The sequence below is a fragment of the Egretta garzetta genome, unplaced genomic scaffold, assembly GCF_000687185.1.
Source record: "Egretta garzetta isolate BGI_Z169 unplaced genomic scaffold, ASM68718v1 scaffold108, whole genome shotgun sequence".
In the NCBI taxonomy this organism is placed as follows: domain Eukaryota; kingdom Metazoa; phylum Chordata; class Aves; order Pelecaniformes; family Ardeidae; genus Egretta; species Egretta garzetta.
Genome location: NW_009260614.1, coordinates 7600948 through 7626543, shown reverse-complemented (window position 1 = coordinate 7626543; position 25596 = coordinate 7600948). Strand labels below are relative to the sequence as shown.

The following is a 25596-nucleotide window of genomic DNA, read 5'->3' as shown; positions in this document are numbered from 1 at the left end:
CCCTTGTCCTCGCCGCCGGCCCCGCACTGTGTGCGTGGGGGTGTTCCCGGTGCCAAGGGCCTTGCCGGAGCCGGGAGCTGGGCTCGCACCCCGGCTGGGAGCCGCCGGGTGAACGCACAGCGGTTTCTGTGGGAGGCAGCGGCGTCTTGCCCCCCTCTCCTGGTACCGGGGGTAGTGGCGAGCCTGGTTCTGATCCCCCTCCTCGCCTTCAGCTGTGTAATTTCTAACTAGAGACTCTGACAAGAATGAATGTGCCAGAAATAAGACAGCTCCAACATTTTATTTTTTTTTTTGGATGTGAAAACCTCACCTTGGAGTTCTTTGCCGTCCCTGAGGCTGCTGCGGTTGTTCTGCCCCATAATGGGGAAGAAGGAGTGGAAAACAGGCTGGACGGTCTGTCGTGAGTGTGTGTGTGCGCGTAACTATTAGTCACCTCGCTTTTTGTAGTCTTCCGTTCAGCGGCTTTATGCCTGCTAACGTGGTGTGCTCTTTTGGACCGGTGCACTTTGGCTAGGCGTCTTCGAGCTGTGCATGCGACTGCACATATTTCTTTCCTGAATTCTTGAGGTTAACTTAAGTGCATTCTTCAGTTAAGTGCATTCTATCCTTTTAAACTTATTTTGACTGATGGAAGAGGCTTTTTTTTTTTTTTTCTTTTCCCCTCATAGAAGATAGCTGTGATCCCAGTGATAAAGTGGGTTTTCAGGTCTTCTCTTAGATACGTTTACCTACATGACAGTGTCCTCCTTATAGCAATTACTTTGCCAGATTGTGGACCATGGTGTGGATTTAAACATTAAAACTATGTTGAGGGTTGTACTGATCCTTGTAGTTGTCTTTAATCTTGATGAACTTTTTTTTTCCCCCACCAATCCTTAAACACTTGCTATTTTTATCCAACAATAGGGGTGTAAAATTTAAGAGCAGTAGCAGAGCTGGTCTTTGTAACACAGAGACACCGTTACCTTCTGTAGTGTTAAACTGGATAGCAGACAGAAACCTGGGCTAAGTGCTTAGTTTCAGGTGCATAAAAAGATAATTAACTTGTTCTTCTACATCATCTGTTTCATTGATATTTTCCTATTAATTTAGTTGGTTAATGTACTTTTACAGCACCTGTCTGGTTTATTTCTATTCACAGTCATGTATCTTTTTCATGCTTCTGCTTACAGTCTCTTGCTCTGTACTGCAGTAAAGCTTGCTTGCCAGTGAGCTATGCTACCTACAGGGGAGTCTTGTAAAGATGGGAACATACGTTGAATTTTCAGATTTCTGAGAGTATGAAAAATTCATTTTGATGAGTATCACTTTCAAAAGTCCTTCTACTTGATATTATCATTTACCTCACCAAATCAGCCTATCTACTGGTCTTTCACACTGCCTTCCAGAAACAAAATGTGAAGTGCAAATGTTAATATCAAAGATTAAAAGACCAGAATCAGTAAACTTGTTTCTTTTTATAGGTTTCCATTTCTGTTTTCAGAAGGGTCGTCAAATGTTTTAAGTCTTGTCATTAGCTATATTGTCCTGTTCCTTTTCTTCCCTTCTCTGTGTTTTTATTAAGACACATTTGGCTCTAAGGACAGTCAAGGTTGCTACTGTACTTCAGAAATGAGCATTTATTTTTGACTTCCTGGGATTCCCAGCTAGGCCTAACAGTTGCACATTCTGAGTTTTGTAACCGTATTGGTTCTTGTATAAATCTTCACTGATGTTATATGTGCACATTGCCCATTTTACATGCTATTTAAGATGGTTTTGGACTAACTCACATTCTAGGAAGCAGTTGTTTCAGATGTATAGAAACCACTTGTTTTGGTGTGACCTGGATATTTGAAGAACTTTGCTATTACTGTTTTATTAGTTCTGGTTGCCCCAACACTGCATACAGGTACCTTACTGCCTACCTAGTGTAGGTGGTAAAAATGTGAGTGAGCTGTAACTGCATGTCATCTGAGCAGATTGTTCTTCCATCTCTGTGACCCCTTGTCACATCCTCCCTACTAAATCAAATGGGTATTATTGTGTGTTCCGTAGGTATTTTAAGAGATGTTATGGAAATAGAGCAATATAACAAAAATCTGCTGTCAGACAATCTGTATCATCTTTTCTATACAGTTTCTTGTACTGATGGTTGTGCAGTCATAGCTTTAACTTTTTCATTTGATGTCCTAACCTTTCATTTCTACCTATCCATGCTACAGATAAGCTGCATGAGTGAGTTTGTTCGTTCGATGGTGGTTTTTTGGTTGCAGGGTTTGTAAATGCTGGTTGAGGTCTTGCTTGCTCTCCCTATTTTGATTTACACTGCATCGGAAGACCTTGAGGAGAATCAGAGTGTAGACACTCACTTCCCTTTCCTGTGAAGTGACGATAATGACACTGACCTTCTCTGCAGCTGTACTTCCCTTTGCTGTCATTTCAGGCAGATATTAATCTAGGAGGGATCATAAGTGTTCCTCATAATTTTCAGGCCTTTGATAGGGCAGGCTGTATAATTTCTCATAAGTTGTTCAAGTTCTGTCCCAAAGTTAGGAGTCTTTGTTCCCGTTGCTGCTCCTGCAAGGCTTTTCCTCTGGACCCTCTTGAGTAGTCTTCCCTCCTCCTTCTTTATCCCTTGACTACCTTGACTAAGTGTTAGTCATCCCCCGCATTCTTTATTTGCTAGGCTAAATGAATTGTAAACTATTTAACTTCTTTGTATTTCTGTTTCTCTGTTTGCGAACACTGAACTCTTTTAAGATAGTATTCAGATCTAGTGTCTTCCAGTTTCCTAAACGGAATTTCCTTAGCTTACATCAATCTTTTTACGCCAGGTTTTCTAAAGAAAAATATTTGAACTCCATTCCAAAGCCATTGTTTCTTCTCTGTTTCTTGGTTTTTTGCCTTTTCCTGTCATCCTATCCCTCTTCATTCTTACTGCAGTTTTATCCAGTTAACTAACCCAATGTCATGCTTGATGGCATTGTCTACCTGTGGAAATCCATTTTGGTTTTTTTGTTCTCCCTTATGTAAGGAATACCATACTGAATTGGACCAAGGTTCCTCTTCCATCTTGCCTTCTAGCAGGTATTTTTAGGAAACAATATATTAATAGTGAGTAGAATGATTGTTGTTCAGTATTTCCTACCTACGGACTTCCATGAATTGATCAAATCCTGTTTTAAAATTGCTTATACTTCTTGTGTTTGGCAAGGAATCCCATAACTTAAGTATGCATGATATAAAGAAGTACAGTTGATTGGTCTTAAATCTGCTGCCTAATGATTTTTATTCTGTCCTGAGTTGTTCCATTGTAAGACAGTCATTGTTCCTTCTCCATTCACTTATTCACAACATTCATGGCTCTCTAATGCTCTACCATATCTTAACCCTTTAACTGTTATTCCTTCCCAGCTGAAAAGCCTAGTCTAGCTGCTTTCTTCTCACACAGAAACTTTTTCCCATCTCTGATCATCTTTTTCGCCTGCCTTCACTTGTTCTGTATCCTTTTTGAAATGAGGTGACCAGAACTATGTGCAATATTCAAGACATTGATGCATGAGAGATTATAGTGGCATAACTGTCTTATTGTGTGTGCGTGTGTATGTACGGTCTTCCAATTTCTGATGTTGTGTTTATTTCTGAACTGCCGCTGGGCTGATGTTTCCAGATGCTTTTCCATAAGGACACCAAGATATTTGTTGGCGATAGTGAATTTGGGGCTCATTAACCCCATGTGTTTGGGGAAAAGGAGAGCCTATAGTGCATTATTCTGCTTTTATTAACACTGAGCTTCACCTGCAGTTCTCAGTAGCTCTTTCTGCAGTACTGTGCAGCCAGCATAAAGTGTTGCTGTCGTAAGTAATCTTGCATAATCTGTAAACTTTTGCCCCTCTTACAGTTTGTCCTGTGGTATCTTATTGGTAACATTCCTCTAGTGTAGAAAAAAAAATCAATTTTAATCAGTATTGCTTTTTAAAATCACTTTATTAGTAAAGAGGACTTTTTTTCCTGATCCCATTATATCCTAATTTCTTTGAGACAAATTCCCAAAGAACTGGGAATTCTTCACCCATAGCAGCCATATCCACTTCATATCTGTATCTTGCTTTGGTTCCTTGTTTCAACATCATTCTTACCGAAAGCAGAGGTCAAATACAAATCTAGTTTTGATGATACATATAATATTTTTAAAGACCTTAACATGCATGCATCTTTATTTAAATGTGTTTTTTTTTAAATTTAATTTTATTTTTGTCTTTTTCAAAAAAATCTCAGCATGACTTCTGGCAGGTTTTGCTCTGTAGTCTAGTCAGTTGATTCTAAGAGGCGTTCAGGAAACCACAATGTGAAAAAATAGTGACTCATGTATAGAAATGGCAACACCTTCCTTCGCAGTCAGCTCTGAGAAAGCCTTCCGTATAGTTCTCTATTTAGTGTTGTTTCCTACTGGATAGGACACATAAACAACTCTTGCAATGGCTTGTGATTATTACAGATCTCTGCAAAATTATTTGAGCACTACAACAACTTGACGAGAAATAAGATGTGACTGTTGTCAGGATGTAGTGAGAAGGAACATGCAGCTGTTTTGATGCTGTGTAGATTTGGAGGCTGGTAAGATAAGGGTCTATGAGAATTATACAGTTTCAGTATAGGGGTGCAATTATGCTATATCATGTATTGGTTCTCTTTGAGGCTATTGTATAAATAGTCTTGGGACTGAAGGCTAAGTGCTAGGGATGCTAGCACTGGGTGGATGGTGGAATTTTGGGGGGAGAGGAGAGCTGTATAGCCATTGCTGTGAGAAATGTGTCATGTAAATTTTGCAGCTGCAGGGATATTTGTTAACTTTCTGTTTCTGTATTCCCTTTCAGCCGTGTTATCCTGCCTGTGTCTGTGGAGGAGGTAAGTCCTTTTCTTGTTGCTTCCTTTCTTTAGGGCTGTAAATAAACTTGTGATCAAAGCAGTTTGTATGAACAAAAACTGGAAAATGCAAGAGAAGGATATAGCTGTCTTCAGGAACCCTGTGTGCTGTTACTTGTTCCCCATCGTTTTAACCAAATAATTGAATTTCTTTAAGCCTGAGGGTACTGATACTCTCTCCTATAAAGTACTTTCAGATACGTTGATTACAAATCTTGACTTGTCAGACTGTTCTAAAATGCAATTTCTTTTTGATTAATACTCTCTCTCTTTTTTTTTTAAGATAAAGAGGAAGCTTTAGTACACATTTAAATTATCCTTTAACCTGTGTTTTGCCGGAACTCTTTGTGTTAAACTTTTAGACAAAGAGCAACAATTTCTTCTGATTTGTGAGGCTGGTATAGCAAAACAAAGATTGTGTGTATCTTACTTAGGACTCTAAGATCTGTCTTCTCTAGCTTTTGCAGGAAAAAACCTCTCTTTTGGTTTAGGTAAAGCTCTAATTGAGAAAATAAATGTAGGTTATAATAGAGAAGGTCCTTTTGATTGCCAAACAGGCCATGGAATAGCTGTGCAAAGTCTGTGGCTGATTCCCTGCTGTTTTCTCTTGGAGTTCCAGCTCACCTTTACTTCCTCCCTTCTGCACTGAACAGCAATCTTGCAGAGAATCTGACCATGTAGATGTTTTCAATTTTTTAATGTTCATACTAGCAAGGTAAATGAGAAATTGAAATGACTGAGTCTATACCATTTCTGTAGTAGATTCCTTCTTCTGAATGTATTTTTTTTTGTCTTATGATCCTTGGCTGTAAGCCTTCAGTTTGTGAGCTCCGATCAAGGGCTTGTTCTAACTCTTGGGGAGAGCTGTGATAACAGCACTCTTGTTCATTTTTCTTTCCCCTGAATATAGCAGCTACTGTGGCAGAGACAGTGGTGAGCCAGATCGTAGCAGCAGTGTTTTAACTCTCTACTCCTTTGACAGAACGTAGTTTAGAACCTGATGAAGTTTATTCCTGCAGCCATGAGACTGGCTAATAAAAGAAAAGCAATGTCTAAGCTGAGTTCCTTCTTCCTGTGGATCAGTCTGCAGTGACAGGCATCACATGCTGACAGAAAGCCTAAACCTCTGATCAGAGAGTGGTTTTAGGTCTACGCACTACATTAATGAGACTATTAATGCCAAAAGTCTGTCTGTCTGCTTACTCCTTACCTGCAGATTGTATGCTTTCTGCATGAATCTGTTTCAAGCAGTTTTAACAGAAGTCTGACTGAAGTATTAAAGTAGGTATGTTTGGATCTTCTATTGTGCCTGAGTGCTACTGGTGTGGGGACGTCCTTGACAAAGAAAGGGCCTACATGATAAGCTTTAGCAAGTAAGCAAAGGATGCAAACTTGCAAGTTAGAGAAAGTTATGGGTAAATGGTAAGGTACTCCAGAGCTCAATAAATGGAAGACCTTAGCGTGAATAGCAGGAGCGCTGCCTCACAGTGATATGCCTTCTAGGTATCAAGCTGTGTGAAGAGAAAGTCAAAGCATCAGTATACAGATTGTTTCTTTGAGGGGGTTAGACTGGACGGAACCCAGCACAGGGTTTTTCTGAGTTCGCTGATACTAGGATTAACTTTCATCCAGTTAAAGCGAGTCCCTCACTATGCTCTTTTCCCTCCCTGACTGGCTGTTCAGTGCCAGGCGTGTTTGAGCCTTCTGTGTAGGCTGCCTGTGTGGAAAATTGAGGTTTCAGGCGGCATGTAAATGTGTTGCTCTCTAGCAACCTCCTTGTCTGTGGATGCCCTGGGGTCATCTGTTTAAGAAGATGTATTCCTCTCCTCTGGATCGGAGGAGTTCCAGAGAGTTGAGTAACGTACTGAAAAGTCTATAAAATGAAGAGCAAGTAAACATCATTAGAAGAGAAGGGATGAAAATACTAGAGAGAACACCTTAATGCTCTTGGGTTGTGGATAAACTGCCAACTTGACCAAACTTAATTTCTTCCCAAAGTTGCATATAATTGTCACCATGTCCCATTTTCAAGGTCCAGTGGTTCTCATGTGATAGGCCAGATTTCAGGAAACAGTTCCCTAAACTGAAAGAGTCCTGAAGTTCACTTCGCTTTGTGTATGTACTTATGTGATACGGTAGTTTTAAAGGTATGCTTAAGAAGAAAGGTTGTTTCCAGAATTGACTCAAAGGATGACTACTGCTTTAAGTTTGTGTGTTGCTTCATCCCCCTTCCTGCGTGGAAAGATGCTGACACATCTGTGCATCACTTGGTCACTACACTGCTGTCTGTACTACAAAACAGCTGTTACAACTTCATTGCATTCAAGGATTTCCTTGCAAACAAAACTCTGAAATAGGGCTCTGGAGACTTGTTGTGGCTCTTGACTGTGTAGCAGCTCATTAAGCATCTCTGGCTAGCAAGAGGACTTCTGATTTCACTTTAATATGGGGAATTTTTGCTTGAAAGACTTAAGAGTTCACGCCTTCAGTGTGTAAATTGCTGCCAAAAGTCTGATGCCAATGTGTAAGTTAGAGAATGAAATTAATTGTGACTTTGAGGCATTGTAGTAGGGCCAAGGGAGTCTTCTGTGTAGTTTTGTGGTATGCAGGGGATTCTGTGTTCAGTCTCCTCACTCCTAGCAAACGGAGCTTAACCAATAGTAAGGAATTCAAGAGAAAACCAGTGATCAGGAAGACACTGGGGAGATGTGACTTGATGAATAAAGAGATCAACGCTGAATACTTAGCTCAGTAACTGCTAAGAAGGGAACAAAACGGTGGAGGAGAAGCCCTGGTGATGACTAAAACTTGAAGGCTGGGGTGTAGGAGTTAGACTGTAGCAGACTGTCTTCTACTAGAAAACTCTGCCAAAATGTGGTCCTGCTCAAGTGCAGGCTGCAAGCTGCACTCCTATGTTGTTTTATACATTGCTGCACTGGAGGAAGCAAAAAGAAAAAAAACCTTGTTGTATCTTAAGTGCTAACCTTTACTCTTGTACTCTGAGCAACATCACGTTGCACAGTGCCAAGTTTGAGAGCGCGGACTTGAGCGGCTGTGTGGGTGTCTTGCCAGCTGCCACTTTGAAATGCTGGTATGGATTAGAGCTGTGTGTACACATTCTGTGCTGCCTCTTTGTTCCTCTCACATGGGAAGGAGCTTGCCAAACACAAAGGACTCTTATTTATTAATTGTGTTCAAAGCTGCTTTCAGGAGAGTAACTGTTCTTGAAGACAGCTACATTGAGATCAGACCTTCTGAAAGAAACTTGGTGTAATGAAGATATGCCTTCAGCTGTATAAGAGGTGTTGTGGCACAGATCAAGAAGGATACCTTACTGCAGTAGAGAAGGTTTTTAGGAGCTCTCAGGTCTGCAGGGATGGATGCATCTGCCTGACACTTTGGACTTTATGGAGCCAGAATCTTGTTTTTCTTTTAACTTTTGCAGGCAGATCTCATGGGATTTGTTCATTGGGACAGTTTTGTTTGGGCCATTTCCTCTTTTATCAATGCGATTAAAGGATCAGAAATAACAGGGAAGATTAAATGGTGAAGATGCCAAACCAAAGGGCTTATCCTCTTAGCATCTGAGCTTTGACCCACGTATTTAAAAGGGAGAAGGAATGAATGAGAGACTGTTGCTAAGAGGAATTAGTTTGTGCTCCTAGACACCTGTCCTGAGACTTGCTGCAAAGCAGTCAAAGACATCCAGTCCTCCCCTCTTAATGCTGCAGTTGCCAAACTTATATCATAAGTTCTCTTCTCTATAAGTGCACATGTGTGTCTTACTCTACTAAACCAACTTGCTTCCAACATTTCGCAACTCTCATGTTTTGCTCTTCTGGAGGGAGGTGAGTATTCTGTTTTGTATGGGTCATCTGTAGGGAGTCATAAGGAAAGCAATGTAGTTTATGAAATGTCAGAAGGCAGAGAGTTGTATTGCAGCCCAAAATCCAGACTGAAACCCAATCTGCTATTGACAGTGCAGGAACTGTCCAGCCAAGTGAGGGGTCCTTGGATAACCTGGGCCAGTACCTTCTGGAGAGAACCAGCAGAGCTGTTGCTCTTAGCTCGAAAGTGGTCTGTAGATTGCTTTTCTTATAGATTACTTTTACTGGACAGCTGTTTGTTTTGTTTTGTGTTCACGGATAGTCTAACAGGTAGTCAGTCAGGCTTACTTAATATGCCTATGTGTTGAACTTGAGACTGTATAGAGCACTTGTTTAAATCCCCCTGGTATGCTTTTTGCCCTGCCCCAGATTGACTGAGGCCAGGACATTTAGCCTTATTCTTTGGCTTACCATCTACTACTCTTCCAATATGAATAAATGTTTTCTTGGTCTTTGTTAGCACCAGATGGTACAAAACACCATAGAGCTTGAGTACTGTTTTTATTTTGGATGCTTTGACAACAAAATTTAACCACTGTAGAAATCTTCCTTCATTGCTGAAGATGCCCCAGCCCAGTGAAGTATTTCTGGGTTGCCAGCTCTGAGCATTATTCTATTTTTCCAGCCTGGGTTTCAGTGCAGGGAGTGCTAAGCGCTATTCCTGATTCTGATGCACAGCCCTATGCTGGGGAAAAGGAAGAAGGCCTCAACAGTGTTTCATTGCTTTGTAGTTATGTTTTGGAGGTTTTTGGGGTGCTTCGTGTTGGCTTTTTTTTAATCACTGCACTTCTGATGCCTAACGCTTTGTGGATTACCCTTTCAGGCTGCCTCTCTGTACTGCCTTTGGCAACAGTTGCTGTTTTGCTCGCTTTCAGTTCTGAAGACTTAAGTTTGAACACTGCCTTTTGACTTAGTGCTTTAGCTTCTTTGTCTTCAAACCTTGTCTGCTCATCTAACTTCGCTTCAAAGAGGCTTGTGTGAATTCTCTTCATTTGATCATATTTCTTTTGAGGTCTTTTTTAGCTACCAGAGGCAAGAGTGTATTGGTCTTTACATCTTCTGCAGAGAAGAATGTTCTGTTTTGCTCATATTCTTGATTTTTTCTCTGCTCTTCCCTGTGAAACATTTGGGCACGCTTCTTATGAAAGAGACGCTATAGTATGAAGTATTTTGAGTGATTCCTGGGAAATAATGCTGCCATTTTGTCAAAAAACTTAATGTGAAGTTCTTTGGGATTCTTCTGGATAAAGTACCGCATGCTTACTAATTTAGGACTGGCAGTGCGTTATTCTTCATTTGACCTGAAGAACTGGGATACCCGTATGCCAAAGAGATTGAAAAACAATGGGTTTTGCTACTGTATGCCTGAGGTCTTTTGCATTTTCTTTAAATGTTGTCCTGATGCTCCTTTAATCTGTTTTACATTCTCTTCAATTTGTGTTGGTTTAGAGGTTGTGATGTAAGTATTAAAGGTAACTATCCTATTGGCAGTGCTTTCCTCTTAACTACCACTCAAGCTTTCTATATCAAAATGAAATTAAATGAGCTGCTTATCTGGACACACATGTGGATGTCCTTTTCTCTGTCATCTCCTCAGATAATAAATATATCCTTGGCTTCTTCTGGTAAAGCTACTAATTCTGCTAGGTTATAGCTATCACAATAATGTGTCTTTAACTTCTTTAGTATCAAGTGGGACAGTTGTATTCTGTGGCAGAAGCCAGTAAAAATGAAACTGGTGGAGGTGAAGGAGTGGAGGTCCTGGTGAATGAACCCTATGAAAGAGATGGAGAGCGTGGGCAGTACACACACAAGATCTACCACTTACAGAGGTATGTGAAACATTTTATTCCCAGAGTCAGGTAGGGTTCCTTGGGCAAGAGGAACTGGAGGAAGATCCAGTAGGGTTGCAGCAACTGTGTAAATCACAGATTATGTAAAGGCTGAAAGATATGGAGGTAAGACAGGAGTATAACAGCAGCTGGCACATGGTACAGCTGGAAGTGAGCATCACTGGTACACCTATCCGTTCCTGTAAGCATGGCTGTTGGCCCACGAAAATCTGACTCTGAGCTTTTCAAAGCAAATATGAACCTGTTACCCAGTATTTTGATACTTGAATTTGACTGAAGCGCAAAATGCCTCCTAGATTTCAACCTGGTTTCAGCCTCCTCTTTTTTTTTTCCTTTCTTTTTTTCTTTCCTTTCATTATGTAAAGAAGGTTTAGATTAACCTGTCCAATTCAGCAGTCTCTGGAGATCATCATACTGGGGGTGGGGAGAACCCCACCAATGTGCACATGTGTGAGACTCTAGTGTCTGCATTTCAGGTGATGCTCTGCCTGTCTCGGACGCATTGTCTGGGCCATAGCTCTTGTTACATGTAGTTCTTATCAATGCCTGCCTTCCTATTTCCAAATTCTGCAGCAAAGTGCCAACGTTTGTGAGAATGCTGGCCCCTGAAGGAGCTCTGAACATACATGAAAAAGCATGGAATGCTTATCCCTACTGCAGAACTGGTGAGTGCGTGGGGAAGGATTGTGGATTGCTGGCTTTTTGGTTTCTTGGGGGTGGGGGGAAGGGTAGGAGGGGATAATGAAGGAGGCAACTAGTAGGGAAGCTGTTTCAGCTCTTACCTTACATTTCTGTTCTCTAAACCCTTTCTGTGGTCAGGGAAAGCAAAATACAGTGCTGTGGAGTTAAAAGAAATGCCCTTGTATGATGTGGTGCTAATGAATGACAGTGGAAAAGAACAGACCAAGAAATGGATCTTAATCCTACTAAAGGAACAGATGTGTAACACTAGTGAGATGAATGTATGAGGGATGATTTTATGTACTCAAGCACAGCATAGCCTGTGGAGGAAAAAATGGAAGATGGAAGGGAGGAACAGGGAAGACTGCAGTTTGATGGGAGCAGCAGTGTTATGCGATCAGTATTTGCTGAATTGCAGCATCCAAGGTTAGCAAAGGTTGAACAGGTAATGCTACAGTTGCTTCTGGATTGGGGGCTTGACACAGATATCCAAATCTCATCCGACAACCGTAAAGTGAATCCATCTGTAAAGTCTGGGGTCAGACTCTGGAAGCTGTGCAAAGGGCTGAAATAATGTCAAACTCATTTTCTAAAGGATTGTTTAGTATGTATCTTATTTACTCACTGAAGTTACCAGCCACGGTGTTTAACCACCACTGTTTTTCTGGTCTTTGTTGCTCTAGGAACTACAAATTCGACTTTGCCTCCAAACTTATGTAGTATTTTTGATGTGTTTTATGCTGTTTGTATCTTTGAAGAATACATTTTCTGCTGTTTGGTAGTGGTACAGTAGTAGCTATGGGAACTGTAAACTTAAAAATTCCAACTGTTCTTGAAACTCGATATAGAAAAATTTATTTTTCAACAATTTACTTAAGAGAATTTTAAATGAAGTGTTTTAAAAGAAGGAAAAAGCTTTGCAGTGGGGGAGGATAACGTTACTTCTGTACGTGAAATTGCAAGCAGCAGTCTAGTGGAATGGATATTTCAAATACAAAATTCAGGTCCTGTAATCAACTGTTGAGTAAGTTTTTAATGTGTCACATAATTCAAAATGCTGAAACAAAGTTATTTACAACCTTTCTCAGTTTTATGCAGTTTTCTTGCTGCATATTACTCAAATCAGCTAGTAAATGTCTACTTTATTTCCATATTAAGTACACTGAACTGGTTTAAACACAAACAGTTCTTCCATGAATTCTTTAAATTGTGGAAACAGATCTGACTAAGTTGACTCCAGTAGGTTTTGTTAGATATAATGCCTAGCTATATCTTCCTCCTCCTCTTTTTTCTTTTCCACCAATTTCTGAAACAAAGGTATGGAGTTAGCTTCTTTTGTTGCTCTTAGCTGCTTATCCTTCAGTTACACACTGCTAACATTCTACTTAAGTGGAAAAAAATGTGATACAAGACTTTCCAACACAGGTGGAGAAATTTCAGATTTAGGTATGCTAGAAATGATAACAAAAAAAAAATCCTCAACTGTAATAAACACCAATATAATATGAGATAAAGTGCTTTGTTGTGGGGGTTGGAGCAGAAGGCAGTTTTTATGCGGAGGCTGACAAATCTGTTTAGAGAATCTGCCAGCCTGACGTGAGTCAAGAAAAGCTCAGAAAAGTTGCTGAAACCTTCACTTGCTAGTACTGGGCAGGAGGGAAGAACCCATGTATGTGGTGTAGGCTGCCTTGTGCATTATCATTCTACTTTGGGACACGCTCAGATATTTTGGTCGTGTGTGAGAAGACTTGAGCGGCCTCATATGAATCTTTGTGCAACACAAAATGCTATGCTGGCTTTCCGTCCTTCACTAGAGCTTGAAACTTCAGAGCTGGGGACACAGTAAGAACTAAACCTGGTTTGACTGTGTAGGAGTTAGTGGTACTTCTGCCTGTGCCCTCCTGTACCAAGGTGATGTTAGTGTGCTGCTCTCTGGAGCACTGCTTACTTGCATATCAGCTATCACATAAAGCCTTTTAAGTTTGAATAAAGCAGTACTTTTAGTTAATTGTGCATCATGGGTTTGTTTTTTTTATTTTTTTAATTATACGAGATTATCCTTCTTACATTTACCTATATCTCCTCTGAAAAGCTCAATTATTACTTTAATATGCATATTACATACCATTATCAAAGAAGTACTGAAGGTTGAGGGAATTTAAATGCCTACCTTATAACTTCCTGCAATTCTGCACACTTGTTTGTGCTGTAATATGTTGGTTTTATGTACTTTGAATGGAAGCCTTGCTTTGCTCCTTTGAGAGTATGAACTGTAAATGAGATTGTCGTATGCATTTACAACTTCTGTAGTAAAAATGAAGTGAGGATTGCCTAATGGTTATAACCATGGGCTGGTGCCAAGGAGAACAGTGTTCTTGGTTCTTTTCTGCAGTCTGACTTAAATATTAATGTCACTTAAATGTTTTTAGATAAGCAATTTGATGTGTGTTCCACTCTTCTGGGTGTCAGCATGAGATGCCTGTGGCCAAATGTCAAGAAATCGAGAAATTATAACTGCAGCTGAAATGTATAGGAGTTGCTGCTGTAACACCTCAAGGGCAGGCTGTAATTTGTAGCAAGCTGAGCATCTAAGTTTTAGTGGACATTTCTACAGAAATTAATTTGTTTGCTTTACAAATGAGGAGTCTTCCCCACAGAGAAGAAATTAGGAAGGTGAAGGGACCTGCTTTAAGGCAGCTGCATAGTCATGGGAAGGTGGGAAGGCTCTGGTTTATAATTACCCTTGGTTTATTCAGTATTTTGTGTGGACTAGCAGGAAAAAACTCCTTCTTGCAGAAATAATGAAATGTTCTTTGAGATGAAATTTAGCCTTTTAAAAATTAGCCTCAGCTCTGCTTGCTTGTTCTCTCCCTCCACCCCAACATGTCAGTCTAAATAATTAGCCTTCTGTAAATTGCTGTAAAAAGCAATTTTCAAATTGTTAGGGGTTTAGAGCAGTCCAAGGCTCAGCAGGCAATTAAGGTAGCTGGATGTGCATGATAGGGGATAAGGGACAGTACTGTCTGCAGGGTGCTGGGTTGGAAATTCACAGGTTGTAATAGTACCTTAAAACAAAATTGCTTCGTAATAAAGCCCTCATGTTAAACTTCAGAACAAACCAGCAAAGTTCAACTCTAGCTTCAGACATCCTTATTCTTCGAGTAGAATTGCTAATGTACTCTGATGGTTCAGGTAGAACAGATGCTGACTGTTACAGGATCTTTAATTGCTTTTCTGTGTTGAATAATTGAGCCTTACTATCCAGGGAGTTTAGTTACCATGAGCAGTAGAGGTGCAGAGGGTCTGGTTACTGCGTGCAGGAGTGATGAGGTCTGCACTGGCCTGAAATCCAGCATGCGTTTGCTTTAGAACTGTGGAGAGGTTTCTTATCTGCAAGCTGAGAAAGGATTGGTAAAATGCCGTCAGCTGAACATACTTATTCCATCTTCTCATCCAGCTGGCTGGAGTCCAGAGAGCAGAAGTGGCAGTACATAATTAATTGTTGCTCCTCTGGGTTTCTCCAAGTCTGAGAATTTCCAGAGGAGAAGAGGGTGAAGTTAGCTGGTTTTATTGACTTACAGGGCTTTGGGCTTTTTCCTCAGTAGTATCAGCAGCCCCCCAGGGAGCTGAAGTTGTCTCTGTTTGCCTAATAGGGGGAGGAGGGTGATGGTTGCTGTACATTCTTTTTTCACTAAAGTACTGTATCTCTTTCTTTTCATGTGTTGATTTCTTGGACCAGTTATTACAGTAAGTATTGTTTTTACTGATGATCTATGGAAGCGTGTGTAATGTCTGAAATGAAGTGTTCCGGGTATAAGAAGCAATTTAGCCTGAGCTAAAGGCACTTTAGCTTTTGTCATTGGAAGATCATGTAGATTAAACCCCCTTACCAACTGCGGCATATCCACAAAGACTCTGTACCTAGGGACAGAGATCTTTCTTTATTGCAGCAATGCCCAGCTTTACACATGGGAATGTGCCATTGCCTAGATAGACTGATTAAAAGAAAGTTAGCTCATACCATTATGTCCCTTTGAGTAATCTGTCTTCTGAATTTGATATTTCCTTTTTACATGCCGAGTGTTTCACTGGCTTGTGCTTTTGTTTCTGCTCCCTTGAGGGAGGATAGGGTTACCTTTGGAAGTCCTTTTCTACTCACAGTAATAATGAGAAATGGAAAGTTTTTTGCTTACTTGGCAGAACTGTGCTTCTTGTCCCTTCCCTTTCTAGTGTCAAAAGCTCTCAACGCATCAGTTTAATATTGTTATTCACTTGAAGAGTTGTGTCCAAATATGTACTCAGTGCTAGATCAATAATCTCTTTGAAAAGACTATTTCTGCCTAGTTAACTTATGTTTTTACCCCTCCTAAACTCTAAATAGAGTGGCAGATACTATCCTTTAAAGAAAAAGCTATTTATAAACTCCAAATGTTTCGCTAAACCAATGGAACTTAGTTTTTTTCAGTGAAGAGCTTGTGGTTTATTTGATCTTACTTAGTTGGTGATGAAACAATTTTTCTAAAAGCAATGATGTGTTTACAGATATTTCTGAAGTTCCCTAAGTCAAACCCCAGTAAAATTATAGTTGAGTTGACTTTCCTACTGCTTATCTAGCTAATAAGAAGACAAGTTATATATCCAAAGAATAACAAGAAGCTTTATTTTGATGACAGAATGAGTATATGAAGGATGACTTCCTGATCAAAATTGAAACCTGGCATAAATCAGATCTTGGAACACAAGAGAATGTAAGTACTTGTGTCGTGTGTTTTAGTCATCTCTTTAATGTCACAATGCTGCTTTCCATGCTAGATTAGAGAATTGCTGTGTGGAACTGTCTACTTGCTGTGTTCCTGGATCTGAAACGCTTATCTCACCAGCAAGGCAGAGACTCCCTCCCATTGGCTTCTCATATATACTGAATAAAATTGTACCTCAAACTCTTGTTCTGTGTGAGACCTTTGCTTCTTTAGAAGATCTCATATTGTGTGTTTACCATGGTGTCCTCTTGGTATGTGGAAGGGGAATGCTGTGTGTGTCTCCATCTGATTTTTTATGATCTTAGAATGGGAGTGTTCTGTAGTTGAATCAGTTGCGTTGGTCTTGTACTTTCACTGCAGGTTCATAAACTGGAGCCAGATGTATGGAAGAATGTAGAAGCTATTTATATAGACATTGCTGATCGGAGTCAAGTACTTCCCAAGGTATGGTAGGTGGGTAAGAGCTCCCTTGTGTGGGAGGCCTTGTGTTAGAAGAGGGATAATGTGCAAACTGTGTTCCCAGGGATGGTAACAGGACAAATGAGAGGATGGAAAGAGGAGGAAAGGCATTCCTTAGAAGTGTTTAAGCAAGCTAGAGGAAGAGCTCTTTTAAAAGCTATGTCAATACTGTCTGTAAAACGTATTGCTTAGCCTTAACAGTGCCTGTAACAGTGTATATATGTAGTTCTACAGCATTGCAGCTGATTATAATGCTTGAATAACAAGAAACAGCAGTGCCCTTTCCATACACAATCTTTTTTAAGCTGCTTCCTTTTGAAACTGACCCATGGCTTCACAACTGTATCTTGAAATCACATAGCTAATACTTCATTCTAAGCATTACTACAGTTACTACAGTTACTGTGAGAAACTAAGGGATATTTCTGTACTGTACTGGAAAAAACTCCGAACTATGTAAAAATGGAATGTTGTTTGAGTTTCCCCACTTAGTATTTCTGATACCATTCAAATATGGCTAATTTACCCGTTTGCAAACTTGGCCAGGGGTATTAAACCAGAACTAGTACTTACTTTTAGCTTTTTTTTTTTTCCAATAAATGTGAATTGGTAGAACATGAGTAGCATCTGATTCTGATAGGTTAAGCAGGTACTAAGCTATATCTGCAAATACAAACCACTCTGAATTAAATGCTGCCAGACAGCGAGGAGAATTCACCTGAAGTAAAGACCTCTGAAGAAGATGCTACCAGCTGATTGCTTTTGGCACTAAACTGATGATGATTTGAATTTGTTTTCATTTTAACTTAACTGGGGGTAGGAGTAGAGTACACACCCCAGCCTTGACCCAGCATGCAGGGTTCCATGCAGGAAAGGAATGCTGCAAATAATTTGCTGTACTTAAGGGGACATAACTAATGCCTCTTTCTTTCTGGTTGTATTATGAGTTTGACTGTAGTTTTTTTTTCTAGTTTGCAGTATGTGAGCATCATACTGATACAGTGTTGTGAAAAATCCTAGATACCACAGCTCTAGAGAGCATAGCTATTTCCTGCAGCAGCAGTGTTTAGCTCCCAAAGAATGAGTGGTTCCAGGAAACCTATCCTGAGGGTTTACAGGTCTTACCCCAAAGGAGTCCTTACAAAGGTCATACCAGTTTGTTACCACTTCTTCACATAGGTCTAGGACACAGCACAGGGGGGAGAAATATGTTCCCTTGAAGAGTGCCTGACCTAATGTTGAAGTCTGAAAACAGTAGCTCTTGAGAAGGCAGTTAGAGGTTAGTCTTTGCTCATCAGAAAAAGAAATCCTTTGTGACAGTGAGCAGCTGGGTAACAGTAGAATAATTTGTGTTTAATCTTGTGTGTCTATGCAATAGGACTACAAGGCAGAAGAAGATCCAGCAAAATTTAAATCTGTCAAGACTGGACGTGGACCTCTGGGTCCCAACTGGAAGGTGTGTATTGCATGAGTTGAGGAACTGTATCAGCTTGCATGACTGAAGTATAGATATTGGGGCTTGGAGCCACAGACATATATGTAAAACATTGGATTCACTTCTGTAGAAGGAAATGCAGAACTCAGCTGATGATCTGTTCTGAAATTAAAGGAAATGGAAGAGTTTTGTACCAATAGATAGAATGAATTCCAAGAAATTGCCAGAGCTGTCTGGTGTTCAGCCCAAGGGTTCACCCAAGAGAATTCAAGGATGAAATAGCTGAGTTATGAGCAGCAGTGTTTAACCTTTCACTTAAATCCTTGGAATCTGAAGACTCCAGAAGTGCAGATATGATACTGGTCTTTAAAAGGGACCCTGAATGAGATCTGGGAAGCTACGGGTGTGCAAGTCTGATCTCTAGCAGGCAAACTTAGAAGCTGGGGTTGATACGGTCTACTTGGGAGGAGTGGATATGGCTCCTGTAAAAGGGAGTAGGAAAGTCCACCTTACAAACCTTGTGGAGTTTCCTTTAAGGCTTGATAAATATGTGGATGACTCAGATGATGTAATCTATTTCCAAAATGTTTTAGATAGGGACTTTTTCAAAATACTTTTAAGGAAACTAAGGAGCCATGGCATAACAGTGAAGATGCTGAAAGACACAGATTTAATGGAAGAAAAAATGGACAACAGAGGAGAGGAAGGAATGGTCTATCCTCAAACTGGAGGGAAGGCCACCTGTGGAGGAAACTATGGTCTGTTTCCATCATGGTCTTAAATACCCTGGAAAAGGAGTGAGCAAAGATGTGACAAAACTTGTCAATAGAAGATAGGCAAAGGTGTAAGGATGCAAGGTGATAGTGAGGAGTTGTGGAAAGACTTCATAGTTATGACTGAAGGACCTGCTTTCCTGGAGACATTTGACTGGAATCCTGATGTGAATATCTTTGTGCCTTTGCAGAAGGAGCTGGGGAAACAGACAGATTGTCCATACATGTGTGCTTACAAACTGGTAACAGTCAAGTTCAAGTGGTGGGGCCTGCAAAATAAAGTTGAGAACTTTATACAGAAGGTAAGTGAGCTCTGATGGGGAGAGATGTGGACATGAGGCATGTTTCATCTCCCATCTGCTTTAGCATCTCTGCATCTTCTAACAGTGTGTACCCTGCCTGGAGATACTACCTTGAAACCCAGTCATGTCAGCTCAGGCAATACAGTCAAGGCCTCTGCCTGATACACTGCAATTAGTTAAGTTGGATTCGATTTGCTGCTAATCCAAGGGCAGAGCTGGCTGATTGTTCTGTGAATTGGCTATTGAACTGTTTTCACTCTAGTGTATGAAGGTAGAGTGGCTGTTTTGCTTAGTTTAATAGATCAGCCTGAGAATTGCAGTCATTTGGTAGTTGATTTGTGAAGGATGAGATAATGCATGTATACTAGGGTTATCCTGGTCAGGGACGAGACGTTTTTGTGGGGATATAGCTATGGCTTCAGTTATCTGATCCTAATCAGCTGAGGATCTTTCTGGCAAGTCCTAGAGCTCTAGTCATGTTTTCCTCTCCCAGTCTGCTGCTTGAAAAACCTGTGTTCAAAAATAAGCAGATGGTGGGAAACGTTATTAACTTAAAACATGAGTAATCGGTATCCTGAAAAGAGCTTTTTCGGTGGCAGAGTTCATAACCCATGAACTGCACCTGGATGCTAGACCTCAGAATCAGTGCATACAATTTTCCAGGCAGTGCCATGTTCATAAAATGCCTATGACTTCAGATCATGGAGGCTTCTCAGTGGTTAATATTGATAAACTACAGTGCTGCTTTCTGCAAAAGCAATTCTCTGGTGATATAACCTAAAGAGAACTCTTAAGGGGGAATGACCACACTGCTGCAAGATTTCAAATACCTGTAACAAAAGCCCTGAACAAAGCAGTGTCTTGAATCCCTTTCTCTTTATGAGTGTCTCTTCAGCTACACATTTGCATCAAAGTAGTTGAGCTGCTTTTGATGAGAGCAAGTTATCAGATGTGAAACCATAATTGGTAAAACTGAAGTGTCCTTCCTTAATGAGAACTTTCCAAGAGGCATTGTATACCCCTGTCTAATACAATGATTTTGTCCAGCTTATCTCCTATAAAATGGAAATAAATTGCTCCTAACTTGAAGTAGCTTGTGCATGCTAGTTACCTCTGCTGAAAGGTTTTCAGCTGTGAAAAACAAGTTTAGGCTTTTTTTAGGTCACTGCAAAAGAAAAAAAAGATAGGTGCATGTCAACCCTTTACACTTGCTAGCCTCCAGTTTTTAGCAAGTTAAGGTTTGTTTTAAAAATACTTCTATGCTATTTCTCCTTTTTTCTGCACCTTCAGGCCAAGTATTGTGCTCTAAGTAAACCCAACCCAGAGCACTTGATTCAGTCAGAACAATGCTGTCAAATCAAAGGAAATGACTAAAGCATTCACTAATTCTTTCAATGCACTGTGCAGGCTGCTGTCTAGGCTTGAAAAAAAGATGCATGTCTCTGGGGACTCAAGGCGCTAAGTATTCTGTTAAAAGAATAAAAATTAGCTAGCTCCAGTTTCCAATTGTGGCAGCTATATAGAAAGGTGGGTGAGAGCTGGTTCTTCAGCATACACATCTCTGAACGTTGTTGTGATCTGGTTAAATCCATATTAATTGCCCTCTGAGTAAGCTCGCTTGTACGTTTTATTTCTCCTACTGTTGCAGCAAGAAAAGCGTCTCTTCACAAACTTCCATCGGCAGCTCTTTTGCTGGCTTGATAAGTGGGTTGATCTGACTATGGAGGACATTCGTAGGATGGAGGAGGAGACCAAGAGACAGCTGGATGAGGTCAGTGGTAAAGCAGGGCAGGTGTGGGTTGTGTGAGAAACTGTTTCTATCCAGTACCGTAGAGAGCGGAAAGACTGCTGCATTGTCATAGCATAGTGTGTATTGTCCTCCTGCTATTTAGGTCACGCCGCTTGTGGTTTGAATGATTGGCTATGACTCTGTTGTGCTGGCATCTCCTTCTAATCATTATGGACTTCTCCTTCTGTTTGTTGTTGAGCCAATAAATGTGTTGAACCACAGGTAATGAGGGTATGAGTGGCAATGATTCATTTACTGCTTTAATATCTTCTATTAGCTTTTACCCAAAGCCAAATGGTCATTTTTGTCTACATTAGTTTCCAAAAACCAGGTTAGTGAAAGGATTTTTAGCTCTTAAGTATTATAAGCAGGTAGCGAGAGTATGTAACGGGGTTGTTACTATGAGAATTTGGTAATAATGAGTACGTTGTTCATGATCTGTGTCCTGCACTGCACCCTTCTCTTCCTTCATGCCTCAGGATATCTCATTATAGTTTCATGTACACTTTGCCCTTTGAATAATGGTTCCCGATCCCTAGCAGATCTGCAGCTTAACCAAAAATGGTGCCTGCGTGTGCATATTCACAAACACTGATTTGAGATGCTCAGTGTCTTACATAAAGGAGGTAGCTTAATGTGTTCCATACCAATAAATTTTGAGATAACGTCATGTGAGAATCAGTTCTTGAATAGTGTTTTCTCTTTCAGATGAGAGAAAAAGATCCAGTGAAAGGAATGACGGCTGCAGATGACTAATGTGACTTCTTCCTTGTGCACTGTAGGTATCAGGAGAGTTTGACAAAACTCTATATTGCTCTGTTTAGGAGAAAAATACATTTGGGTAAGAAATGATGCTGTTCATAGCTTCTGGCAGGCCAATCTGTGGTATTAATTGGTTTTATAGTGAACCTGTTTCACTGGCAGTTTACTGTCTCGTTTCAGAACTATTCTAATGAAATGTCAAAGTGAAAAGGATAAGAAAAATGTGTTAGAACATTTTGTAGACTTTACTGCTATTCTTATTTCTGTAATGTGTGCATTACTCTCTATGACTTGCAGAGAAACTTTTGTCAGTCCCAAAAGAATTAAGTTGGACCTGCAGATACTTAGAGTATGTTTGGAAATTGAAAACTCCTTGCAAATATGCTTGGAATGTATTTCTTACGTTGTTTGTTAACAGTATTCACTAATGGTCCACAGCCTGGAGCAGCGCTTGGACATTGCAGGAGAAGCAGCAATGACAATTTTAAAGCTTTTGACTTGTTTTTCCTCTATTTCACTATGAATATGCTAACTTAGCAGGGGAGGGACCACCATACTGAAGAGCATATACAAATTTGCCTTTGTTGGTCAAACCCCTAGGCTGTATTCTAGGCAGTGTGTTGGATGATAACCTGTAAGCAGTGCTGAGAACATTGGACCTTACTCTGTTAAATTGTGTAGTCATTCTGGGGTTTGGTTTTGGTGGGTTTTTCTTAGACACTGCAAAAATGCAGTATAGTATTAGGCAAGTAAGAAGGTGAGGAGAAAGAAGCAATTGCCCATTTATGTAGAAGAGTCCAAGTTACTAGCCACAACTTTTCTAGGGCAGTAAAACACCATCCTAGCTATCCTTGGAAAGAACGGGGTGGGGCAGAACCACTGCATTATCAAGGACTGACTGTTTACTTCTATTCGTCCTCTGTTATCTGCTGGTTGGTTGGTGGTAAGTGGGGAACACAAGATGAGGGAGTGTCTGAAAGGGTGTCTTCTGATATATTTTAATTTTTTAATGCAACTTAAGCCTTTTTAGTTTCCTCTTCATTTGCATTTACTCTAGTTCTTAGAGAAATGAGTTGCTGCTCTTCTCTATTGTAGCTTCTGGACTTGTTAGATTGTTTAAATTGCAATTTCTGCTTGTAACTTTTAGGCTATGTTGGAAATTGTGCACTGGATTAGTGCTGAAATGTAATGATGCAGTGGTGTATTGCCATTGTCTGCACTGGTGACAGTGTGTCTCACGTTTGCTTTCTGAAGGTTCAGTCTGACACTTCTTTTGGCACACTGCTCTTCCAAAGTGGTTCTAAAATGTTTTCCTGCTGTCTCTTTATTTTAGTTTGCAAGACAGTCATCAGGAAGGACCGGGGAATCCACACTCTTGACTGACGGACCATCTCTGGATCAAGCCTTTCTATATCCAATCGGCAGGCGATTTTAAATCTCCCATAGCTAATTCTAGATGCCCCTTAATATTGTGAGCAAATAGACCGTCTGGTACTAAGCACTCCAATGTTAGCACGTGTATGAAGGAGGTAGCTCCTTGGAGACGTGTGACTTAGAGATCGCTGTATTTACGACTCCTCCCTCCTTTTTTTTCATTGTGTTCAGACCAATTTCCATGTGGCCCTGTTTGATTTCCAAGTGACATTTTTAGCTAAAATAGTCTTGTGATGTGGTGACTTAGATGTTTTTCTTTTTTTTTTTTTTTTTTTTTTGTTTCCAAGTGGGATAAACTGCCACCTTTGTTCCTGCCCAGCCCTTCACCATTCTTTGAATGTCTATTTAGAGAGGGAAACTGTCAGTATTTTAGAGTGCAAAACTATTCCACAAAATGCTATGCTCTGACCCTTGCTCCCAGGGTAAGAAATTTAATGGCATGTAATTTGAATACATAATCAGGAGTAGCCAGATATAGTTCTTGGTCTGCGATGAATCGTGATACGTGGCTTCTGCACGGCATTACTTTGTTTTGTCTCAGCACACATGAATTAAAGACTGCACAGAAGCTGCATTCAGCATCCCCGTGCCAGGGCCTTCAGCACATAACTGTTGAGTTTCAATGTAGTGGTACATGGTCTCTCTGGCCCATGTGGCTATGTTGTCCTTCAGCTGTGTGTGTCAGTCTTACAAAATCATTACGAAAAGTTGCTTGACAGATGTTGCAACTTCCTGGTTCTTTATTTACTAAGACTTCCCATGACTTACAAAGCTAAAATTATTTTGACTAATAATAATAATGTGATTCTCCCTGGACAAATTGAGATGTAGCAAAAGCTGGTGTACAAGTAAAGTCTTGGTATCTGATTACATCCAGGTGCCTGGGTCGGTGGTTCTGCTCAGCAATAATATTTTTCCCATTGCAAGACTGACTAAAATATCTCATTTTGTGCTATAAAAAAGCAACCTATAAAGACCTGCAGTTGTTTTCTAGTGTATCTGTCAGTTACTATAAATCACAAAGGATATTGTTAAATAGTGTAAAGAGCTCTGGTTATTTAATGAACTCAAATACTTACTGTAACTCTCCATATGTTGATATCAGCTTTAGACAATCAAATAAGCAGAACAGAATCAAAGAAATGCTGCTTTATTAAATACATATGAGAAAAAACAATTTATTTGCTTATGCCTAAGGCCCAATGCTTGATTTTTCTTTTTTTTTTTTCCTAGTAGTAATCACTTTATTTTCCCCTTCTGTATTTGGCGGCACTAACACTGAATGCCAAACACAGTTGTGGGTGTATCGCCACTTCTGAGGAGTCTTTCTGGCATTCTGTAATGCATCCGACTCCTTCAGGCCTTCACATTCCTGCAAGCAGGAGATCCTGAAATGATCCCATGCCATGCTGAGCAAGTATGTGCAGGGATCCAAACTCTTTTCAGTGCGAGGGAAGATGAGGCGTGCTCTGGAGGGAGAGGATGGTGTTTGGTTTCTGGGGAGGGGGCAGTTTATCCCTTTATTGTTAGTTTGTTGTTTTGCCTTACTCATGTCTAAGTGCAATAAGCTCTGAATTGTACCAGTAGCTCTGGCAGGCTCTCCTCAGTGACCTCAGACGGCTTTGTGGGGTGGGGTTTGAGGGGTTTTTAGCAATCTCACCAGGCTGAAGTTAAGACAAATTTATTGTAAAATAGGTGAAGAAATTAAATTTTAATCTGCGAGGCTGTTTGGGACCAGGATGTTTCATGGCATCTTCTATAGCTGTTCAAGAAGTATTCTAGGAGTGTAGGCCCCACTTAATAGTTCTTTCGATTTAACGTATTTTTAACTGAGAATTTATGCACTGACTTCTGTTCGTGTTTGTTGGTTACGTTTTGAGGGATTCTTACACTTGAGGACAACCTGAGAATACACATAGCACACTTGTTCTTTCAATTCGTGTTATCCAAGAGGCTTTCTACCCAATGACACTAATCGCTATGGAAGCAGATTGTAACATTCCACCATGCAATCCTTTTTTGATCCTCTGATTTCAGAGTAAGCTTTTACACAAAGCTTTCCTGATTAGTGGAAAAACTGGGGGGGGGAAATGCAGGAACTCCAGCCTGAGCACTTCCCCCCCTCCCTGCCCCTTGCTTTCCTTCCTTCCAGTTTAATCCAAAGTGGAAGCATCCCTCAGCCTTGGGATAGACAAATCCTCCATGCTTGGTTCCTGCTGGTGAGCACGGCGAAGGCCGCGCAGCGTTACCGTGCTGTATCTTTCATTGGCTTTGGCAAGACCCCCCCAACCTGCCAGCGGGGCTGTGGCTGGGCAGCGTGTCACCGCGCTGTGACCCCCTCCCCGAGCCACGCTGGGTGGGTTTCGGGGGGGCTGGGGGCAGGTTCCTCGCCCCACTGCACCTCTCTGGGTTCATCCCCGCTGGGCCTCCCCGACGCGTTCTGATGGGTTCATCGCGCCCTCTCCTTTGGCAGCACACTGTAGAACGGGTTAGGTTTTCTCGTCGTTTCTTTAAATGTGAGTTTGTGCCTTTTTTTTTTTTTTTTTTTTTTGT

At 40.7% G+C, this 25596-nt stretch overlaps 2 protein-coding genes across 2 annotated transcripts in view; both read left to right on the top strand.

Moving 5' to 3' along the window:
* The first annotated feature begins 4545 nt into the window (after positions 1 to 4545).
* PITPNA (phosphatidylinositol transfer protein alpha) lies at positions 4546 to 25564 on the top strand. The gene is made up of 12 exons (XM_009645030.2): positions 4546 to 4550; positions 4860 to 4890; positions 10482 to 10627; positions 11222 to 11313; positions 15069 to 15076; positions 16003 to 16077; positions 16450 to 16533; positions 17927 to 18004; positions 18948 to 19058; positions 20707 to 20829; positions 21556 to 21625; positions 22943 to 25564. Exons 1-11 carry the CDS (start codon positions 4546 to 4548, stop codon positions 21601 to 21603), a joined length of 801 nt encoding a protein of 266 aa, XP_009643325.1. The 3' UTR covers positions 21604 to 21625; positions 22943 to 25564.
* Positions 14956 to 25596, top strand: part of INPP5K (inositol polyphosphate-5-phosphatase K) — a 28091-nt gene continuing 17450 nt past the window's right edge. Inside the window, exon 1 of the mRNA XM_009645152.2 lies at positions 14956 to 14960. The gene's annotated coding sequence lies outside the window, so the exon portion shown is untranslated. The remainder of the gene's footprint in view (positions 14961 to 25596) is intronic.